At 36.0% G+C, this 13,750-nt stretch overlaps 1 protein-coding gene across 2 annotated transcripts; it reads right to left on the reverse strand.

Moving 5' to 3' along the window:
- Positions 1-1,899: 1,899 nt before the first annotated feature.
- On the reverse strand, positions 1,900-7,812 carry LOC122579595. Of its 2 annotated transcripts, XM_043751786.1 has the most exons (8): positions 7,422-7,811; positions 4,573-4,657; positions 4,374-4,415; positions 4,025-4,193; positions 3,872-3,924; positions 3,539-3,766; positions 3,107-3,153; positions 1,900-2,207 (listed from the first exon to the last, which is right to left on the reverse strand). In XM_043751786.1, exons 1-8 carry the CDS (start codon positions 7,673-7,675, stop codon positions 2,150-2,152), a joined length of 936 nt encoding a protein of 311 aa, XP_043607721.1. In that variant the 5' UTR covers positions 7,676-7,811; the 3' UTR covers positions 1,900-2,149. The 2 variants fall into 2 exon arrangements, with proteins under 2 accessions (XP_043607721.1, XP_043607722.1); XM_043751787.1 differs by lacking the exon at positions 4,374-4,415 and having other exon boundaries at positions 7,422-7,812.
- Positions 7,813-13,750: the final 5,938 nt, after the last annotated feature.

The following is a 13,750-nucleotide window of genomic DNA, read 5'->3' on the forward strand; positions in this document are numbered from 1 at the left end:
ATAGGGTAACACTCCGGCAAGAACACTCTTAAAATAAGAATGTTGATAACACTTAAATACATCATTTTGATGCATTAAAAGTCCATAAAACTAACATAGTGCATAACTATTTATCATTATTTAAGTGTTTAACAACACATTGATTCGTTAAAATCAGAAAAATCACATTTTTTATTGGATGCATCATTTTGAAGAATATGCATCCAAGATGGATGCACAAAACAAAAAACATATTTTCCTCTGGAAGTCCAAACCCAAAATGCTACAGATTGCTAATTTGAGAAATATTTTAAAACCGTAACGAGTCTTCAACTTTGATTTACCCCTGTAATCTCAGGGGATGACAAAAACCATATGAAAAAGTTATATTGTTTTTTAAAAGTTTTTTTGTTTTGTATCATTTTATATATAGGTTTCTGTCAAAAAGAATAAATCATAAAAAATAAAATAATAATAATAATAATATAAAAGTAAAACTTTAGTGGTTTTATGGTTATCATCCTTGTTATATTCACTATACACATATTACAAAATAATAATGATATATATAATAATAATAATAAATGCATTCTTGTATCAATTATTTTTCTCGATACATTTTACATTAAAAAAAAACATTTTTTTTTCATAATTAAATTATTTTCTTTTTTTTCTCTTTTTCATATCTACCCAACTCAATACGTGAAGTATAAATAAAACTCTAAAATTCTTAATAATTTTTTATTAGGGTAAATTACACAAATGATATCTGAAGTATACTAGAAGTTACGATTTTGATACCTCACATGCACGACACGTGACTTGACTTAACGGTCAAATAGACGACCGTCAGTGATAGGTATGATCAGTGTAAGTTTTTAACAACGTTGGATATGTCTCGCGTAATTTTTAAATTGTAGGTATGATTTTTGTAATTTACCCTTAAAAATATATGAGAAAGGATTGTATCTTGTAAGCATGTGAAATAAAAAAGTGAAAGAGAGAAGTATACAAACAAAGATAAGATCTACATATGTAATATGTAGATGAAAAATATATCTAGATTACTTTGAAACAGATGAAGTAGGGGTATAATAAAATTGGTAGAAATAAAAAAAGTATGTACACTTGTACCATATGTATAAAGTGTTGTAAAAACCAAATTGGTTTTTAGTATATACTATATAGGGTAAATTGTTTAATATGATTTTTGCCTTCTAAAACAATTTACTTAACTGTGTTGTATATTAAGGTAACTTTCTAAATAATACAATTTTTTTAAGGAAAAAAACATTTGTTTTTAAAGAATGTAATTTTAGAGAGTTTTAGTAATATAACTGACATTTAGTACAAATCATAACTATATCATAAGAATCTATCACATGTTTATGAATTATGGCTGAAAAATAAAAGTAAGCCCACATGACCCGAACCCGTAATGTCCTGGACCCGTTTTGACCCATCACCCAACCTAACCCGACCCATACATTTTGCCACCACTACCTGCATTAATAATTTAACATCACTAAGGAAAGAAACTGCTCAATGTCGCCTTCCGCAGATTTTGAACCCCAATACCTCAGTGTATGGAGGAGGTTATGATGTAGGCAGACCTTACCTCTAACTAAGTAGAGATGCTGCTTCCAGTTTCTACCTAAATGGTAAAAAAAGCCCTCCATCCTTTGTATGAGATGATGATCGAACCCATAACCTCTTACTTTAGAGGCTATGGTCATGCTAGTTTAATAATTTAACATCACTATACCAACATAATACAATTGTAATAGTCTCCAGGCAGTGATCAACTACTCATTCACCATGCTGACCAGTCCACGCTAACTGTGAACATCATCTAGCTAAATGGTTGAAGATCCGGAAAGAAATTGGTAGTAACGATATGAACACATTTGAACCCCAACCTTAATAGCAAATTGTTTCTGTTTCATCATGTGCTCCACTATCAATTAAATACAACCAGAATACTGTACTAGGTTAACAGGTTAACCTCCTCACAGTGTATTACTCAGAAAGATTGTCATGAATCAAAATAGTGTTTCTGCCGAATTCTTATATATAATAAGCTTTACCAAAAACTAATTCATCTCACCAGAAACAAGGAATTGAGAAGAAACATATGCTCAAGCAAGATTACTTCCCCGCATTGCCAACTTCAGGAAACAAAGTTAACATGCATTTCTTCTCCCACTTCAGAAAATATATCGTCCACCCTGTTACAGAACATGTTGAGATATCAAGCACATTTATAAAGGCATAAGTTTTGTTATGCAGCATCAGTGATCAAAATAGAATAACGACAAGGGCTCTTTCATTGTTTCATTTTGTAGAATTGTAGGAGTATCTCTTTCCTGGGTTTATGGCAACATGTTTGTTACAACTTTGTACTACGGAGTAAAATAAAAAAAAAAAGGTCACCTATGAGGCAGGTGTTGTATGGCCATCATTCTTACTTGTTTGCCCTTATCAGATTAACATTTCTTTTTAAGGACAAATATTGCAAATATGTCCCTTTTAGAACAGAAGCTTAACTCGTAACCAGAAAGTAATGAGAACACAATGTTTAGTGGCAAAATATATCTATTTTTCAAAAAGAGTTTATTGCAGTCGCTAGTATGAGACTCAAACAAATATATTCTATGTTCTAAACAATCAAAAGATACTTTCAGACTCCATATATCATATCATATATATCAAAATGCCCGTATGATGTACGGATATACCATATATATATATATATATTAAACAAAGAAGACAATAGTTCATAAGGTTTAGAATGCATTTAAGATAATGATATCATTTGATATATATTGTTTTTAACTAACATGAATTTCATGGTATTAGATAAAATAATCTTAAAAATGTATTCATTCACCGTATTTGTAATTCATGGTAATTTTATCACCTTTCAACTTATAAAACAACCCAACTATATTAACTGATTTAATGTTTTTTTAAATGTACTAATCTCTTTTATAATAAAGATTTCGAAAGTTACTTTAAACATTAATAAAATGGGGCACATGTTGCTCAAAGAATGTGTCACATGTTGTACAAAGGATACTTAAATCCTGTTTTAGTTATATTGGAAGATATGAGGATTTCAGGGTACCTTTGTTTATCCATGTTAACATCTGTTAGCCAGGCTGTTAAGTAAATCTGCAAAATGATACACATTTAGTCTGAAGTCAGATTCACACATTTAATGGGCGCTGCTTTATTTCAATGTTGAATAAGAAACATCAAATTGCATGTTAGTGCATAGGTGAACTATTAACATTCAATTACTAATTCAATATAAAGAACTTATTAGTTTTGAAATGATATAACATGCAGGCAATAAATACTATAGTTGGAACAGAAAAAATATACCAACAATTAAACTGCGCCTTCATCTTTCAAGTTAATCTGCTAAAATGTTGTAGGTTCAACTAACACTTTTTACTTGCATTGAAAAAATGACCCATTACCCAAATCCATCCGCCACCAGGCCTCCTCTAGTCATATTACACCATAGGCTTAGTTGAGCTTATGAGTCCTATACCTGTACGACATCAGAGTCAGGTTGGCCAGTTGGTTGCATAAGAATCCTCGATTTGCAACCATCCAAGTTTGGAGAAGCCAAATCAGTTAATCCAAATTCTCTACAATCCAAGTTGCACCTACTCAAATCATCATGTTCCCCTTCATAGATTTCATCGGACCAACTTGGCTTTTTGGTGATCAAATCTTCTTTAGCTGTAAGGGAGAGAAACTCTACCACAAGTAATCGCTGCATTTTCATATTCAAACCCTTGTATAAATCATATAAGCCACATGGTAACAAATGTTTGTTTATCAACATATATTGCAGTGTTCAAAGACATAAATATTGTACCTTTAAATTTAGTTCCAATTTGAACATCTGAACCAGTTCACTGGCTATTTTTTCTAGCATCATTATAAATGAAAACTTAGTTGCAAGAAAGACAAGAGTCTGCTGAAAAAAGGAAAATAAGTAGAGTGGTAATGTAAATGATGTGAAATTTACCAAAAGATGATATAGACCAAAATGTAAACACTGGTACCCCTCCACCATCACCATTGTCATTGATGTCCTCAAAATTGCTAGAAAACTGTATAAACGGACTATTGGTTCCCCCCTTAAGGAAACATCTCAGAGATGTACTTGTGTTGACCATGCTAACTACTGTAGCCACCTGCCGATCAGGATATACATCAGCACTAATACATATTATATGCATGTACATGTGTATACTTAATGCATTCTAATATGATGTGGGTTTTTAGTTCTTGATTTTTTAGTATTGATTGTATAGTATCATGTATAGTAGCTGAACCAAAATCTAATATAAACTCTGTTTATGTAATGTGCCTACCATGTCCTTGTACGAGGACAAGAGATTATCACGGTGAATAGCCTGCAAAGAACATAAATGCACTCAATAAAATTGAAAAGTACAGAACATGTAAAGTATATATTCTATTTACCAAAACTACCAATATACTACTAATACTAGTAGGTTGCATTTAACCACATGAAACTTGATATATCTAAATCATCAAATTAATCTTCACCTGTTGCTTCAGTAACTTCCAACAAGCTTTCTTTTGGATGTTAGGCATATCACTTAAAACACCCAACTCCATATCTTTCATGTACCTAGAAATAACCACCAAAAATCAAACACATAAATAACATATCAAAAGACCAAAGTCCCTCATTATGATATCCAATAACATAAATAGAACACGAAGAACAAACTTTATAGACATGTAGCCGCCTATCCTTGTTCTGCTATTGCAAAGCATTGAACTTTTAACTTTTTTTTTGAACAAGAATCTATCCTACTCCTACTACTAAACTACACGTATGTCTAGTATGCAACCTAAGACTTCTGGAAAACCCCCCAAGAATCCCTAAATGTGAGAAGTGAGTAACTGCTAAAGTTTCAAACTTTAGTAACAAGTGTCTGCCACGTCATCATAACAAGTGTCACGTCGCCGTTTACACATTATATGAGGCCAAATACATACACTAGGCATAGCTGAAAGTTCGCTACATACAACAGGAGTTCTTTTTTGACACTCTTATATCATAACTAGTGACACCCAGATAACATAAATCTTCTTAACAAGAAAGAACTACTAAACCTAATTCTAATCAGTACCATAAACATTTAACAACCAAGAATGCCAGCAAGACAATTTGACCAAAACATCTCAAAAGAAAACCCCAGATATAATACGAGCTCAACAAACCCAGATAACAAAAAAAGCTTCATACTTGTTACATATTAAATATCATATGTAGTAGCTGTGGTAGTTCAGGGGATTCTTTGGTAAACATTGATAGTCAAGGGGTTGAAGTTGTATACAATAAAAGTTAGGTTGTTGTTAACAATTCAGAAAGTTTGATGAATGAAACTGATATGAATGTTGAGGTTGAGAATAGTGCATATAAGATGTTTGATGAAATGCCTGGCCAAATTTGGGATGAAATTGAGACTCAATTTAGTGACCTCTATGTCTGTGGTACTATTTTACGTGACATACCTAAGCAGAAAAATGTGAATCAGGAGATTGATGAGTACAAAAATGGTGTTACTAGTATGATGAATCATGATGTGCTTGTTGAAATGGATGCTATTAGTAATATTGTTATTAGGCATTTTAAGGCTGAATTTGGAAAATTACTCAAAGTTAGTCACTGTGAGGTAATGGATTTCCAATTTTTTGGTGATATTGTGTGTTGTGTATGTGATTTTTGGGGACAAAAATCTTTGAAGGAAGGAGTATAGGGTAAGGAAATGGTTATGGAATCATTTGGCTGGAAACCGGGTTGGATTTCACTTTTCAGTCGATAGAACAATGAATAAGGAGCTTGTTGTGATTAACACTATGAAAAGATTGCTGCTGAGTTGTGTATCACTGTCCGTTCGATCATTTGAATTGAAACCGGGTTGGATTATTAAGATAGTTACGGGTAAGGTTTTGCTCGAGATGATTTGTCATGCAACAGTTGTTTATTTTGGGTGGAAACCAGGTTGGATTAGTCTTGTGAGGAATGGTTATGAGGAGTTATATGTCGAGTTCTGCTATGATGATATGTATTAATGGGGTTGATTGTTTGTCTATGCGTTTGCAGAGTAATGATATTGTGAAAGTGTCGATTTATGATAAGAGTTGTTGGCATATGTTTCAAATTTCTGTTTTGAATCAAAAGCCGAATATGAAACTTGTGCATATGGATCTATATCAATTTAGTGAAGAAAGGAGGGTGAGAAAAGTGTTTCAATTAGTAACAAGCAGGTGTGTTGGATTGATTCTATGTTACAGGATAATGAAATTGCGTTAGATCCTCTGGGTGTAAGGGTCAGAGCATTTACTTTGAGTTGGGAACCCATAGAAGAAGCATCTCATGGAGAAATGGTTTAAAGACAAACCTATAATGCAAGTGCTGTATCTTTACCAGTGTGGATTTTGACATCAGAAGGGCAGATCATTGATGGTGACAATTCTACTCTTTGGTACACAACTCAAGTAATGATGGAATAGAGGTAAAACTAGAATTTGAATTAGGACATGTTTGCAACGAAATGAAGTCTGAGGTAGACTTAGAATCTGAGTTAAGACATGTTTGCAAAGGAATTAAGTTTGAGGTAGACTTAGAATCGGAGTTAAGACATGTTTGCAAAGGAATGAAGCTTAAGCACATAAGTGAGTTTTTACCAGCTCCTTACCAATTCGAGGACAAAGAAGCTGAAGGGACTTTTGCTGCAAAATCCACCGAGTATCCAGAGGGGGTGATAGCAGAAGGGAAAGTATATAAGATCCATAAAGAAATTTTTAAAGCTGCTTGGAAAAAAGGAAAACATTTTGGGCATATTCACGAAGTCTCAAACTGCACAATTAGGTTATTATCCGCTGGTCCAAGTCCAAGGAATGATGCGTGTCAATCATTAGTTCACTAGATGGGTACAGTTGAGCAAGCAATTGTGTATGGTGCATGGATAAAGTTCAGTAAAGGAAGTGATTGTTCAAGAAGGGCGAGAATGCTCCACATATTTGGTCTTAAAACACAACTTGGAGCTTACTTAACTCCGCCATTGATGAGTTTGGGGATGACACAAAAGGCGAATTGAATAAGTTGTATAATGAACTTCCTGTTGTTGAGAAAAAAGCGTTATAAACAATTTCGTGTTTGGAAAGAATTTGACAAGCTAGCACACGAAGCCAAGCAAGAAGGACCTAATAAAGAAGCTTTTTCAGGTTCTAGTTTTAGTCCATTTGTGTGATTAATCAAATTTCTTCTCCTCTTAGAATTCTCTGTGTAACAATACTTGAAGCTATAAATAACTGAAGGTACTTGTTATAATCAAAATGATCATAACTAAAAAAAGGAAACAAGGTGTTTGATGAAATACCTCTGAGAAAGAAAAGCGTTAACGAGTGAGGTAGCATGTGATCTCGCGGTTGAAGATGAAGACAGCCACTGTTGTCTGAGTGAATTGAACCGTGACCATTGGTTTTTCATGTTTCTTTGAGCTGCAGGTCGCCATAGCCGGTTTACTGAAGAAGAAGAAGAAGTAGAATAAGAGGAAGACGGTGGTGGGGTTGATGTGTTAAAGGTATTGTGGGTTGTTTCTGATAGAGAAAGTGAAGATAGTTTGGGTTCCATTATATATATAATATTTGGGATTGATTTATTGATAATTGGACAAAGTTTGCAGAGAAAAGTTTAATAGGTAGAAGTAAAACTGCAGGTACTTAATTTTTTTGAACTCGAGATACTTAGACGCGGTGGCCTATGGATTCCTTCGTGTGTGTTTTTTTTTTTTTCTTTTTAACAGCAAATGTAGTTGGTATTACTCGTGTAGGGTTTTAGCTTTGGGGTTTATTCTATAGGCAGTGATATTTGTACCCCTAACAATCAATACATTTAATATATATGCATTACTGACTTGCACAGTATATTATAAAAATAATATATTATGCTAAATTAATCAAAAATAGCTAAATTTGTCATACCGAACCATTCTTTGATAGGTTAAAATGATGGCATCCCATCATTTTTAGATGCTATATATGTTGCGGAACCATATTGAAACAATATAAGTTTCTGAAAAAAATTTCTTGAGTATAGATATATATTTTTTCAAGCGTATTGTTTCAAGCGTTTCAAGATATATATTTTAACAGTATTTGTAGTTGATGGTATTGTGTATCTTTCTTTTTCAAGCGTTTGGTTTATATATATATATATTGAGTATATATATATATATAGTATGGACACCATTAATAGTTAATGAGGTTGATGTTTACTTGAATTGTTTCAGATGGATAGTTTGGAGGATATTTGGGCAGACCCAGAAAACGTACGTATTGAAGTGCCGGATAATGTGTTTGAGCAACCTGATGCAGACGGTGAATATGAATGCGAAGCTGGGGACTTTGAAACTGATGAGGTGTTCGGTTCCTTTGAAGAATTAACGGAGTGGGCTCAAAGAACAGCAATGGATTTGGGTTATGTTCTAGTTATACGGCGGACGAACAAAAACTCAAAAGAGGTGGTGAATAAAGTGACACTTATATGTCACCACGGTGGAGCGCGTGATGCAAGGTTAATTGGTCCACCCAAATGGTCCAGTAAGATAGGTTGTCCCTTCACTTTAATAGGCCGCCCTGGGCGTGATGGTGGTTGGAGGTTAACTGTCAAGGATTGGAGACACAATCATGATCCAACTACCAATCTGCAAGGGAATGCATACGCCAGACGGATGACGGATGAAGAAAAGGAATTGTGGGGATCCAATTGGATCGCGGTTTGTACCCACATCAGATCCTGGTAAACCTCAAACTTGAATTTCTAGGAAACTTGACTCGCAAAGGAGACATTACGAACTTCCTAAAAGCGAGAAGAAGGTCGTGGCAAGCAGGGCGTACTCCAATGCAGGTACAAACATTAAATATTCTATTGTACTACGTTGTTGGAATTGACTTATTTACTCTATCTTGGTCATTAATCGCAGGTTATGTTTTCACTGTTGCAAGAGAAAAGGTACTTTTACCAGTTCACCACAAATAACAAAAATGGACGCTTGGAGAACCTGTTTTTCATTCATCCAACATCAATGACCTTATGGCGCGCATTTCCCTGGGTTATTGAAATAGACTCCACGTACAAAACTAACATCTACAACATGCCGCTAGTTGAGATCGTCGGCGTGACTTCAACGGGGAAGACCTTCAGTTTAGCGTATGCGTTTATCGTAAACGAGCGGGAGGCAAATTATCAATGGGTTTTACGATGTCTTCGGTCCACCCTTGCTGATAGCTTTGCCGTTCGTGTCGTTCTTACTGACAGGGAGCTGGCCCTGATGAGAGCTTTGAAGGTTGTTATGCCGGAAGCAAAACATCTGCTGTGTAGGTACCATATATGGCAAAACATAATCAAGCACTGCGAACCGGCATTGCGGATGAAGAAAGATGTTAACATTGACAGGCTTAACGTTTGGTGGAAAAAAGTCTATCAGTCTCGGACTTTTGACGAGTTTAAGTCAAATGAGAAGGAGTTAAAGGAAAAACTTGCGGGTTTTCCAGGCGTCTACAAGTACCTGACCGATAATTGGTTGTCCCCATACCGAGAGCAGTTTGTGTCCTGTTGGGTCGATGAACACCTCAACTACCAAAACCACACCACAAACAGAGTGGAGACCGAGCACCATTTACTGAAGGAAGAATTGAGGGGGAAATGCACATTTACTAGAATCCTCCAATGTGTTGATTCTGTCCTGATCAATCAAGAAGCAGAAATAAGGGGCCAACTGGGGTATAGCAACGGGACCCGGAAGGGGAAACATAATTACAACAGTATGAAGGACCTGTTGGGAAATGTTTCACTTAAAGCTTTGGACATCATGACTGATGAAATTGTACGCTTAGACAAAGTCCTTAAAAGACATGTTAACAAATGTGGGTGCAAGGTTCAGTCCAGTTGCGGGCTACCATGTGCCTGCAAGATTGCCAAGTACATGCAGCGCGGTTAGTACGATTTATTACTTGTATTTTTTCATCAAAAGCACATAATTTCGTACACTTATTTATATCAAAAAAATGCAGGGACTCGTATACAGCCTCATGTCATAGTCCCGTTTTGGAAAAAGTTTGACTTAACACCGTGGACATGCGTAGAAGATGAAGACGAAGAAGACGATGTCCATAAAGTCGTTGATGGTCTTACGAATATCTTGGATCAGCAACCCAAGGCCCAAAAGAAACATTGGTTGTCAAAAATTAAAGACATCTTTAAGCCTGGTAAGACACAAGTGAAAGATCCTCTTGTTCAAAAGACCACACGCGGAAGACCAGTCGGCTCGAAACAAAAGCCGCCAAAGGTATACATAATACATCTAAACAAATATTTGTCTTATTCAATAAATACAGTATACATAACTACCTCAGTTAAGGAAACTGATTCTTACTAATGGTCCAGGTGCCGGATCTCAACACCAACCCACCTGGGCTACGAAAATCCAAGTCCATTCGACCGAGGGAATTCTAGGTGCCAGATTTGAACAAACCCCCACCTGCGCAGCTCGCCAGACACAGTACGTACGGGGCGTCCCAGTCCTGTCGTTATCCCGAGAACCGAAAATTGTTCGACGATCAATCGCACCCTGAATCAGAATGGGAGAAAGATAACTCTGACATTTTCAGAAACCTGCACCCATATCCAGGTCTTGATGATATATATACTTTCGGGGACCCGTCCCAATCCTACGGGGTCGGGGATACACCATATGTGACACAAAAATTATATGGATTCGGCGATACGTCCCAAGACCATTGGCTCAACTATGACCAACCATATTCCAACTTAGTAGATGACATCTTCGGGCCACCACCTACACAATCTAGAAATGCACCCATATATGAATCAAGGCACGCACAGGTTTCAGATCCAGAGTCAGAGGCACAGTCATCGGCCAGTTGGGTTGGGTATGTTGCGGAACCGTATAACGCCAGTCTTTCCAAAAATTACGATTGGGTACTAGGTGAGATACCATCGTACTTAAGGCCGTACGTTGTAGGCGCACAAAATGTCAAAGGAGACGGTAACTGTGGATTTCGAGCTACCGCTGTAGCTTTGGGGCTAGATGAGGAGATGGGTGCAGAGTGGGTTCGTACGCAGATGCTCGCGGAGTTTGAATCTGACCTCGATGGGTACATGCAAATGTTTGGGCAAACAGAGGGCAACCGAATGTTGTCACCGCTGCGAACATCTTATTATGGACGAAGCCGGCCTATACATCATTGGATGAGTAAAGTGTGGTTCCATATCCTCCTGGCCAATAAGTTGGGTATAATAGTCAACTGCGTTAGTCTACGTGACCCCCGCACAGTATTTCCGATGCATCACGGCTTAGATCAGCTGTTATTCAAACAACCGATAAGTATTGCTCTGATAAACAACGAAACCCATTTTGTTGCAGTGAAATTAGCAGGCGACTACCCAATGGCCTACAAGAATCCGGAATGAGAATTTCACGCAACCGATCCTGCACGTCGACTAGCATTAACGTACGCAAATCAAGAAGATGCGTATCAAAATTGGTTGTACGCAAACATGCCAAGAGTACCACCAGGCCCTCCTATTGTAATAAATGATTAAATTCGTTCAATGTTTTATATAGGTTGTTTGTATGTATACTTTTTTTATTGTATATATTTTTTATGTATTTAAGTTGTTGTTGTTGCAAAACAAGTTTTAATCAACAATTTCTCATACTTTTCTGTTGTACATACATTGATTTTATAATACTTTTCTAAATTTGATTCCAAATATTTTTTTATCAACAAATGTATAAAAACATAAAAAAATACAAGTGAAAATTTCACGCAAATCAAGATTACAAAAGGAAATCACACTTCAGTTAAACGATGAATACAAACAATAAAAAAAAGGGAAAACTAATCACTTTCATCATCACTATCACTATCACTATCACTATCACTACCCAACTGCTGTGTGGGGGCCCGTGACGTGCTAGGCCCAGCATGGGATGATGATGTGCTAGGTCCGTCTTTGAATGATGACTGGGTCCAAGGGCTACCCTGGGCGAACATATCATTGACGTTAAAGGACGGTGACTGCTGGGCTGGGAAGGGTTGCTCTATATCCTCTGGGAGGGGGACATTCAGTCCACGTGTTCCCCTAACCACACGCCCAACCACACGAGTATGTCCCGATCGTGTCCCTAAAACGTCCACATATGTCTGCGTAGGCGGGGTATCGGGCACTTGGGAAAGTCTTTGGTGGGTATGAAGAAGCCGCTCCTGTAGCACATGAAAATTAAGTTAATAATAACTAAAAATTAGTTATACTTAATATAAATATACACAAAAAATATCGAAAATCTGCCAGTGGGGGGACCCACTATTAGCGCCGACGTCGCCGCAAATAGTGGGTGGTCGGGATACATTTTTCCCCCTGGTCGGGTTACGCGCTTCGTTAATTAATAGGTGTTTTGCAAATGGGTGAGTTGAAGATTTTGGCTAAGTAAGTTGGGAATTTTTTATTGATAGATCAATAACATTAGACATGATGATTGATGGTGTGAAACAAATTAAGAACCAAACAGAATTGGAACATGGTAATGAAGTATATTGAAAACGTAATTACAATTTACATTTTGTTACATATTTAGTAATGGAAAATGTTAAATGCAACCCTTAGGCTATATTTAACGTGCATAAAAGTTTTATAATTTTCATATCAAAAGCTAACTCCTAAATTTTATAATTAATATATAACTATTTGATACTTCTTAACTACAGTTTGTGAAACCCGTAATGGAATTAATGTTTACATATACTAGCATTGTACCTGCGCGATGCGGCGACGGTTAATTTGGTGGTGATGACGATTGGCGGTGGTGACGGTGCCTGTGGTGGTGTTGTTCATGGTGGGTGCAACTCTGTAAGTAATTTGTGTAAATGTAATTGATGTAAAGTGATAGTAGATATAGTTTAGAAGATAAAGGATTAATGATGTAAATTAATTTATAAAGGGTAAAATGGTAATTTTCCATTTAACACTTTTATGAGAGAGAAAGTGATAATAATTATTATAAGATAGTATAGATATCTAAAATTATTAGTGCTTGATTGTAATTTTTGGAAAGTAAACACTTATCTATTTCTAATTGTATTTTTCTTGATGAATTTATATTACTCGTATTTGGTTTTAGTAATGTTTCCATACATAAGCTTTAGTGAATCTTGAATTTCGTGTCGGTGATCAATTATAACAGAACAATCCTCATCTTTTGACTTTCTATAAATTTACGTTAGATAACCTTATAAATATGCAAAAAGAAAAAGTTCTGCTAGGCTTATATCGATCTTTCATACGTACATGAAACTCTAATTAATTAATCCTCCATTAGAATTAAAATACCCTACTAGCTAGTACTACTAGTCGATGATGAAAACCGTGGTTCTCGGCCTAGACAAAACTCTAATCCACACCATAAAAGGCACCGGTGGTGATCCTCCTAAAACCTACCTACGATTTTCTTCTTCAAGGGGATACACGTGTACGTTTACTATTTTGAAACGTCCGTTTGTTGAAGAGTTTCTTCAATGTTTAAGCAAAACCAACTTTGAAATCGTGTTTTTCACTGCGGGGTCAGAGGGGTATGCTTCTCAGGTGTTGGACTTCTTGGATCCTAACAAGGGTTTCATTGATTGT

Source organism: Erigeron canadensis, chromosome 8 (genome assembly GCF_010389155.1).
Source record: "Erigeron canadensis isolate Cc75 chromosome 8, C_canadensis_v1, whole genome shotgun sequence".
Classification (NCBI taxonomy): Eukaryota; Viridiplantae; Streptophyta; class Magnoliopsida; order Asterales; family Asteraceae; genus Erigeron; species Erigeron canadensis.